General features: G+C 32.3%; 1 protein-coding gene across 2 annotated transcripts; it reads left to right on the top strand.

Moving 5' to 3' along the window:
* The first annotated feature begins 3,045 nt into the window (after window positions 1-3,045).
* Window positions 3,046-7,372, top strand: LOC145107665 (AAA-type ATPase family protein). Of its 2 annotated transcripts, none has more exons than XM_079044603.1 (9): window positions 3,046-3,416; window positions 3,718-3,782; window positions 4,075-5,464; window positions 5,557-5,776; window positions 5,863-6,042; window positions 6,134-6,352; window positions 6,432-6,930; window positions 7,014-7,077; window positions 7,163-7,372. In XM_079044603.1, the coding sequence occupies exons 3-9, from the start codon at window positions 4,127-4,129 to the stop codon at window positions 7,196-7,198; spliced, it is 2,556 nt and encodes an 851-aa protein (XP_078900729.1). In that variant the 5' UTR covers window positions 3,046-3,416; window positions 3,718-3,782; window positions 4,075-4,126; the 3' UTR covers window positions 7,199-7,372. The 2 variants fall into 2 exon arrangements, with proteins under 2 accessions (XP_078900729.1, XP_078900730.1); XM_079044604.1 differs by lacking the exon at window positions 3,046-3,416 and adding an exon at window positions 3,578-3,636.
* The last annotated feature ends 2,860 nt before the right edge of the window (window positions 7,373-10,232 follow it).

Genomic DNA, 10,232 nt, shown 5'->3' with positions numbered 1-10,232 from the left:
CTCGAATATGACTCGAAAATGACCCGTTTATTTATATGCAAGTATTTTGAATTATTTAAATAAACTAGAGAGATACAAAATCAAAACCATAAGTAAAAGAAAACCTTCGAATTAAATTGTTTTGTAATGTTGAAATGACTTAGCCATCTAGATCAAAACTTCATTTCAATTTTTCATTCTCTCCCAAACTACCCAGTCTCTTTCACCACTCTCGCATCCTCATGACCTTTGTCATCCGCCTCCCCAACTCCCACTCTTTTAATTTTGTCATCTGAACTTGCTATGACTTCATCTATTCTGCCTCCAAAGTATTAGCTTTTCCATTCTGCCTACCTAACTCCTACTCTTTCAACATGCTCAATCTTTTAACCTCACATGACACGACATATTTCGAGCTATAGCCCTAACCCGAAACCCGACACGAACTCGACACGAAAATAAACGGGTTGACACGACACGACACGTTAATTAAATGGGTCGGGTTAGGGTCAAGCACTTTCAACCCGTTTAGTGTTTCGACACGACACGAACCCGACACGACACGACACGATTGCCACCTCTACTCGTACTCTTCGTACTCTTCTGTTCCCTTTAATTTTATTATTATTATTATTATTATTATTATTATTTTTTGCAAAGGGTTTATGCCATAAAAACAATTATATATACAACTTTGTTCTGTTTTAGCCCTAACTTTATTTTTTGTTCCTCATTTGTCATTATATTTTAGAAAACGTTTCATTTTCGGGCTATTGGCCGGTCACCAACAAGTCATAATGATGCGTCAGTTTTGCATTTTTCTCAGTTTGCATTTAGCCTCAATATTTACGTATGAGTTTGCATTTAGGTCCATTATTTTTATTCCCCATTTGCTATTAGCTTTTAGAAAAAAAATTCATTTTAGCCATTGGCCAATCACGAATTTGTATTTTCAAACGTAATAACTTAAAATGAAAAAGAAAAAAATGAAGGCAAAAGTCGAAATAACGACTTCTCCTTGAAGGCGAGACGTGTTAGCCAGTAAGCCAATGACTTATTTATTTATTTATTTATTTATTATCAGTGTTGGTTGTATTTAATGTACACATGTATTTTAAAATAAAGGAAAAAGACACAGTGTAAGTTTCGAGTCCGACACATCTAATAAATGATGTGACATGTTAATCTTTGAACCAATAAAAATTGTCATTCTTTGGTTTCTTAATAAATATGCCATTAGAAATATTTGGTTTTTCAACAAATATGTCATAAAAAATAACCAACTGATTCTTAGATGAATTACAAATGAATTAACAATTTTGATTTGTTTAAACATTAACATGTCATATTGTTTATTAGATGTTACAGACTCAAGACTTATATTAGGTTTTTTTCCTTTATTTTAAAATACATATATAATTAAATACAACAAACACTGATAATACAAAAAAAGATAGCTATTAGCTTATTGGCTAATATGTCCCGCCCTTAAGGAGAAGTCGCAATTTCGACTATTGCCTTCGTCCTTTTATTTTTTTTATTTTAAGATATTACGTTTTAAAATATCCATTCGTGATTGGACAATGACTAAAATGAATTTTTTTTCTAAAAAATAATGGCAAATGGGGAACAAGGACTAAATGCAAACTCATACGTAAATGTTAGGGCTAAATACAAACCGAAAAAAATACGAACCTACACGTCATCATGACATGTGGGTGACCGGCCAAGAATCCGATAATGAAATGTTCTCTAAAATATAATAGCAAATGAGAAAAAAAATTATAACTAAAACAAAACAAAGTTGTATATATAATGACTTTTGTAGTATAATTTTTTTTAAATGTAAATTGTATGTTTGTTAGATGATTAAAGAATAAAGAATATACCATATGTTTATTAGACTATTAAAATAAATGTATATCGACTTATAAAAATAACAAATTTTAGGTTTTATATATATTTGGTCACTAAATATATTTTTATATTCGATATACTACTTAAAACTTATATTTTAGATATAAATATATATTATTTATTTAAACCGCATAATATGTATTTACAAGTTTTTAAATATCAACAAACTATGCAGTAATTGTTAGGGTTTGGAGGAGAAAAAGAAGGTTTATGAAAACGATGAATAGCCTAGATCAACTTGAAGAATCGTGTAATCACTTTTCAAATCCGATATTTTGACACTATGCATGATTTACACGAAATACAAATTATGGGGATAATCGTTCAATAAATAGTTTCGTATCAAAATACTGATAGGAGACCATGAAGTTACGAACTAGGATTTTATAGCCTTCAAATTCTTCTGATTACCAAATATATGATCAATCAACATTACATGCTGATTTTATTCTTTAATTAAGGGATGACAATTCCAATGATAATTATGGGTAATATATTTCGAAAATAATAATTTTCATAATACTTTTATTAGTAAAATAAATTTCTGGACGGGAAGCTGCCCCTTAGACCACACCATTTGGTTGAACCAAGATCAAACTCATTTTATACAAAAGTGCACTTCACATTCCTAACTTGTCTAAAACCAATATTTGAACTCAATTGGTAATTTATAAATTCCATTACATTAGAATGACCAAGTGGCACTAAAATCATCAATATAATTGCCTACCAATAGTGAAGGAGGCGGAGATGCGGGTGGTGTTGGAGTCGTTGAAGAAACATGACATTGTCTAAAGGTTTTGGGTTTCTTATTTCATATTCCATAGTATTTTGAGAAATGCTTCCTTAGATTTATAAGTTTTATTAGTTTTGGTCAAAGGAGAAGAGAGTTGCTTTAAATAAATCTATGGTTGTTAGCCTAAAAGACTCGATGGATTCTAAAACTGCAATGACCATTGGTATCAATATTTCAAAAATAAGACCAAAACTTGATATAGTTACAAACCATAAGGATCAAAAATATAATTTAATGGAATCTTTAATAGAATATATGAATATATTCAATATAATATAATAATATTGTTTTAATAGAATAATATTGTGTTTTGTACTGTTATGTGGTGTGGTGGACTGGTGGTAGACTGGTGGGGAGGGGGGTAGAGTCAGTTCCAAATGTTGCCATCCAAGTCACTGTTTTCCCCTGCAAAAAAAACTAGAAACCAACTCATTGTTCAGAGTTTTAGAGAGAGAAACTGACAGACTTATAGAGAGAGAAAACTCAACGAACGTGATTGCGATGGAGTGTTTATCACCCCTCCTCATTAATGACATTTACTCCTTTGCCACCTCCCACCTCCATTACCACATTCTTCTTCGAAAGCTCACTCACCAATACTACAGATATCTTTGTTCTAGGGTTAGGGTTTTTTTATATGCTTGAAAGTCTTCGAGATTCCGTAATCCTCGCCCTGTTTTCAAAATTCGTGTCCGAGACCTTCCTTCCTTCAGATCGTCCCCAGGTGCGTGTGTTTGTGGTTGTGTGCGTTTTAAACTATTCATATTAATTTGTCGTTTCGCACATTATTTTTCTGTATTTTTGCACTTGACATTGTACTTTTTTTACCCCCAAAGTCTTGATTTTGAGCTCCGTGAAGCTGCATTTTCTTTTTTGTCAAACTTCGGTGAATCCGGACTACTAATTTGTCCACCTTCACTTGGAAATGGTTAAGTGTGGTGGTGGTGTGTGAACTTCACTTCGTCTTTCTGTTTGTTTTATATGGCTTTCATTTGTTAACGCTGCTTTCCTCTGTTTTTTTACAGGTGAAGAAGGGAATGTGGGTTTTCTTTTCAACCTTTATCGCTGTTGTTCTCTGATAATGTGAAAGGTGCTTCATTTTGCTATATTTTTGTCTTTGGTGTTTATGTTTATATAACCTTTTGTGCTCTAACTTCCCATTTTTGGTTTGCAAAAAATAATAAATCTTTATGCTATTTTAACTACTAAAGGGTTTTTCTGAAAATGATGTAGGAATGAGAAAAGAAACATGTACAGTATTAATCTAGAGTCAAAATTTTACATATTCTTGTTCTTTGTGATCTGGTTTAGATTCCTTTTCAGAAGCATAAAGATGAAACTTTCTTTCCTTTATAACTTGTAAATGTTTCACCCCTTTTCAGGTGCTTTTGGGTGGGTTTATGGTAAATAAACTGAACTTATTTAGGATTAATAATGGATGGGCGTCGACATTCAGTTGACATTCCTCTTTCAAAAGCATTGATAGCTCTTCGAAGAGTGAGATCACTTAGAGATCCATCCACCAACTCACTAAGCAGATTAAGTGCTTTTGTTGACAATTTGAATTGGGAAACAGATTCAACTGAAGGGATTGTTCTTGATCAAGTAAACAAACGCCTCAGTGACCCCACCACTTATGATTTGGGGTTATATGGGAATTCTGAGCTGTATCATGGTCAAACTACACATATCGGTCAATCTGGTTTACTTAAAGCAAGTCAAACACCCATTTGTGAAAACAAATCCTTAAGTGAAAGATATCATAATAATTACAATGATTTGCCATGCATGATGCCTACAAGTGATTACATGGAAGGTACAGATTCATGCAATGAATCAATGGAAGTGTTCATAGAAACAGAAAGACAAGATCATAATTTAGGATATAAAAGAAGACCAAGGCGTAAAAAACACATTATATCTTCCAACATTATAGGAGGTGACATCATCAGTTGTATAAGCAGTCCATGTTTATCAATGGATAATTCTTCATTTGGAGGGTCAGATTGTGGGACACCATTATATGGTGAAACCACTCCATTTTCAGAGAGTCCAAGAAGTTTAAGTCAGAAATTTAGGCCAAAGTCATTTGATGAATTAGTGGGACAAAATGTGGTTTCAAAGTCTCTTCTAAATACAATCTTGAATCAGAAAATTACTTCTTTTAATCTCTTTCATGGTCCACGTGGATCTGGGAAGACATCTGCAGCAAGAATCTTTGCTGCTGCTTTAAATTGTTTATCACACGAGGGTAAAAATGTCAAAAAGCCATGTGGGGAATGTCAAGAATGCACCTTGTTCTTTGCTGGAAGGAGTCGGGATGTTAAGGAAGTAGATTCAGTTAGTTTAAATAAAGCTGAAAATCTTAGATATATTATCAAGAATGCCATGCTTCCTCCAGTTTCTTCTAGTTTCAAAGTTTTTATAATCGATGAATGTCAACTAATGCAAGGGTCAACATGGTCAACTCTTGTGAATAGCCTTGAGGAAGTATCTCATCGGATCATTTTCATTATGATAACTCCTGACCTCTCCAAGCTGCCACGTGGCGCAATACACGGGTCCCAAAGATTCCATTTTCCAAAGATTAAGGAATCAGATATTGTTCAAAGATTGGAGAAAATTTGTTTAGAAGAAGGATTAGATTATGATCAAAATGCTTTAGAATTCATTGCTACAAGATCTAATGGATCTCTTAGAGATGCAGAGATGACTTTAGAACAACTTAGTTTGTTGGGGAAAAGAATAACCATCTCACTAACCTATGAATTAGTGAGTGATTTTTACATTTTTACCCATCTTTTTTTTTCTCTTGATTGGTTGATATTAAGAAATTTAAGATACCCTTTTTTGGATTTTTGCAGATTGGTATTGTCTCTGATGATGAGCTGCTTGAGTTACTAGCTTTGGCCTTGTCACCTGACACTTCAAATACAGTTAAAAGGGCGAGGGAATTAATGAGATCAAGAATTGACCCTATGCAATTAATTTCACAATTAGCAAATCTAATTATGGATATTCTTTCTGGGAAATTTCATGAAAATGTTTCTGATGTTAAAAGACAGTTTTTTGAAAGACATACTTGTGAGTATACTTGCATCAACCTTACTCTTTTTATATTGATCCATGGTATCATCAGTAAATAAACTAGTTTTTATGTTTTTTTTTAGCTGAAGCTGATTTACAACAACTTAATAACGCGCTGAAAATACTATCTGAAACTGAGAAACAACTGAGAGCATCTAAGAATCAAACAACATGGCTCACTGTTGCTTTATTACAATTGAGCTCTTCACCATCTTTTAATGCAAATGATTCAAGTTTATGTGAAAGAACTGTACACCCAAAAGGTACAATCTTTTTCATTTCTGAAAATAAATCTTGATGTTTTCTCTTTTTAAATGGTTGAAAAAATCTTGATTTTTGTTCTTGAATATGCAGATAGTGGTGGTTGTTGTCGCCTTTCTTCTGCTGATGAGAGCATAAAACATCTTGTGGGGTCTCAATGTGAGCATAATAATATTTGTGAATCAGAAAAGCTTAAAGATAAATTGGCATTGGAATCAATATGGAATAGAGCTTTGGCAATATGCAATTCCACTTCACTTAGTAGCTTTCTTCAAAGAAATGGGAACTTAGCTTCTGTTTGTTTTCACCAAGGTATTCTTATTTTATTTTATTAATTGTAACACTTCCCCTTTTCAGGGAAAAATTAAAGATTTAGTTTTTGTGTACATAGGAATGGCTGTAGTTGAACTCGAATTCCATCGTGTGAAACATGTATCAAAAGCAGAGAAGTCATGGAAACTGATAGCAACTGCATTACAGTCGGCATTGGGATGCAATGTGGAGATCAGAATCAGCCATTCCGATTCCTGTCATTGTAGGAATCATGGAAAAGTCAACAAGTCTAAATTCAACCTTTTTAACTGTTCATGGGGAAACAAGACATCAAAACAGAACATCACAAATTCATCTGAAAATCTTACTAAAGAAGCATCAAGAATGATAAGAAACAGCGATGGGAATGCACTAAGTGTTGACTTTTCTGGTCAAGATCCAGTGAAGCAGCAGCAATCGCAATCGTGTTGTTGTTTCCCTGGAATTGTGAAGCATCAGAAAAAGATTCGTTCATTGGATACCTCTATGGCTAGTGAAATAGACAACAACAATCTTGATTTGCCTGTTTCTAGAACATGCTTTTGCAAAAGATTTACATGCTGCAATGGGGTTGAAAGGTTGGATTTATTTATTTTATTAAATATTTATATGTAGTTGATTAATCTTAGCTTTATGTAAACATGATTTGCATTTTTTTTAGGCAGAAAAAGCCAAAAGGGTCGAAGGTGCATTGTTGGAAAGCTCCCATGTTTCCCTTGAAGAAGGTAAATAATGTCATTTTGTTCTCAAATAAAAGTCACATTTTTGGTCATATTATCATTGCTAAGTTAATATTTGGAAACAAAACAGGCTTGGCAGCTGAGGCTTCGACAACAAGGACCATAGTTGTTATAGGTATAGGGGATTATCAAGTTTGGTTATTGTGATTGTGTAATTATAATAGAGTAAGCATGTAAGACTTGTTGATAAATCTCACGTTTTGGTGTTTATCTTAAGACTTGTTTCAACATGTGTTTGTGTTATTTAAGAAGGGCCAATGAAAGAATATGATTTATGAAAGATTTGTTCACTTTTTCATGATGCCTCCCGATGAAGAGGTTGTTTAACTCAATAACACTTTGTAGATAAAAATGCTTATTAGTTTACGTGGTTATAAGAATGTAGTTTTTTAAAAAATGTTTGGAATGCTTATTGGTAGTATTTGTTTTTTGATAAAAAGTCTTTTTGGAGGAAAGACATTTAAAAAAAAAAGATTGTTTTTTAGAAAACAAAATATATAAAAAAAATCTTTTTAACCTTTTTTTTCTCAAAAAATAAAAAAATAGTTTTTAAATTTGGAAGATGTTTTCTAGGTTCTTATCTATGTATTTTTTTTCCACCACCAATGTCACCATCACCGTTGCCATTGCCCGTCACCTCCACCCCCACCTCCCCTTTACCTTCACCCCGACCACCAACACCAATACCACCATCGCTGCTACCACCGACAATACCTAGTTTTTCTTTATGAAACTTTAGAAAACAAACATTTTTTTTTGGTGAAAATGAAAGATATGGATAGACTTTTAATCTATATTTTATTCTGTTGACATGAAAAAAGACCGAAAACATTTTACCTTTTAAAAAACAAACGTCGCTTTAATATGTAAAATTTACTCATGTGAGCGTATACCGTGAAAAGAAAAATGTAGTTTTTAAAATAGTATACCGTGATAAGAAAAATGTAGTTTTTAAAATATTTAGTATTCTTACATATATGTAAAATGAGTAAATGACCAAAACTGATAGATAAGTTTGGGGTTATTGTTTTTTTTTTTTTTTTTTTTTTTTTTTTTTTTTTTTTTTTTAATCTAATGAGCTATAAGCTTTTTGAAAAAAAAAATATGGCTTCTGAAAAATGATTGTTCGAGGAAATAAAAAACAATTTTCAAAAATATTTATTAGTTTTTGAAATATTTCTTTAGACTTATTAACCTTTTAAAAAACCAATAAGGTAAATTTTTTCAAATTCAATCCAAAGTCCAAACCAATTGCCCTAAATACCTAGTAGCTAGAAGACCCGTCTCGACTCAATGTAGCTACTTGGATTCCCTAATATTCAATGTTTTATTTTATATTTTTTTATTAAACATTTTTTATTTATTATCATTCGAGATAAAACTTATTTGTTTTTTTTTTGAGCAAATTATAGTCTTTGTCCTTGAGGTTTGCACGAAAGAACACTTTTGGTCATATTATTAACAAAATAACACCAATGGTATGGATAACACCATTGGTCCTATGAATTTAACCCCGTCTATTTTTCCATCCATTACCAGCCGTTGGGGAAATTAGAGGGGTAATATCGCAATCTCACTTGTTCACCATCCTTCACTTAACCCTGTGTTATAATTGACCGATAACCCCATCACTTCTTCTCCGTCCCTTTCTCTCTGATACTCGAACTAGAAGCTTCAACAAACGAAAATGGTGATATGCAGTTGTGGTAGGCCAACGATTGTGATGACTTCATGGACTAACACCAATCCCGTTCATAAGTTTTGGTGTTGTGGGGGTAACAAGAAACAACTGTGGCTTCGTAGGTTGGCTTGATCATCCGATGTGTCCACGATCTGTTGAGGTGATTCATTGTTTGCTTCGATCAATGAATGAGCTGAGGCGTCAAGTGGATGAAGGTAAGAACTACAAGTATCTCTTTTATCGATTGTGGGCTTTCTTAATCATTGCATATCTCTCTACTATGCGATGAAGGTTCAAGTGATGGTTGATGGATACTGGTTTTTGGGTATTAAGTTTTGGGTTTTTGCTGTTCTTGTATGATATAAAATAAGGTTGTGGATATGGGATGATATCTATTGTGTAATAGGGTTTTTGGGAGGGGTTTAAGATGTATGTAATGGAAATTGAATCCTTTGTAAAACACCTCATGTTTAATCAATGGAAATGAAAAGCTTAAGATATTGTATCTATCTTTAATTATGTTAATGTGATTTATTTATTGATGTTTCTTTATTCAATGGATTGAAATGTTTCTCAATTTGTATGAATTAATAAGATTGGGTAGATGACAATGTGTGTATATGCAATGCAATGCAATGGAAATGTATGTATATGGAATGCAATGCAATGGAAGCATGTATATATGTAATGAAATGCAAATGTGTGTATATTAATAAGATTGTGCAGATGCAAATGTGCTAATAAGGTACATTAATCTAGATAGATTGAATATATTTGTGTTTTAGCAATACACTTTCATACTTCATGCAACCTAATCATTCAAGTTACTTAATACACTGGGCACAATATGAATCAATCTGATCTAAATACAATTGTTTATAATAACATCCTACTTTCATTTCTTTGTATTACAAAGTGATTTTTCCAATTGTTGATGTGATGATTGAATGAATCCAAATAGACTGAATATATTAGTGTTTTAGCAATATAATTTCATAGTTTAGAAAACTTGATCATTGAACTTACTTAATACAATGGACATAACATAACATCCAAGTCATAGTTACATATATCATACCAAAAGACTTACATTACAAATGTAAGAGAGTTAAGTTATACATTCTAGAAAAAAGGGTTACTAATACCCATATATGGATGAAATCCATAAATTAACTAACCAAAAGAATAGAGTTTACTACATGACTCTATAAACCTAACAACATAACTTAACTAGCCCCAACATTACTACTTGCACCAGAAATACCACTTCATTGACATTTACATGTCCTTGAATTGTGTCATGTTTTCTTGCATTTTCCACAAGTTATAACAAAATACTTCCTTGGCAACTTCTTTTATTGACTACTAGACTGCTCATCAATACATCTCTTCCTTTTTTTAGGTCAACCAACATGCTAACACAGATAATAAATACATCAAACCATAAATATTATATTTG

This window comes from Lactuca virosa, chromosome 4, assembly GCF_052849685.1.
Source record: "Lactuca virosa cultivar CGN04683 chromosome 4, Lactuca_virosa_CGN04683_v6, whole genome shotgun sequence".
Taxonomy (NCBI): Eukaryota; Viridiplantae; Streptophyta; class Magnoliopsida; order Asterales; family Asteraceae; genus Lactuca; species Lactuca virosa.
This window is presented reverse-complemented; position numbering and strand designations above follow the sequence as displayed.

Coding starts and splice junctions, on each gene's coding strand:
- LOC145107665 (XM_079044603.1), top strand. CDS start 4,127: ATGGATGGGCGTCGACATTCAGTTGACATTCCTCTTTCAAAAGCATTG. Junction 5,465..5,556: donor TCTCACTAACCTATGAATTA/GTGAGTGATTTT, acceptor GGATTTTTGCAG/ATTGGTATTGTCTCTGATGA. Junction 6,931..7,013: donor TGCTGCAATGGGGTTGAAAG/GTTGGATTTATT, acceptor CATTTTTTTTAG/GCAGAAAAAGCCAAAAGGGT.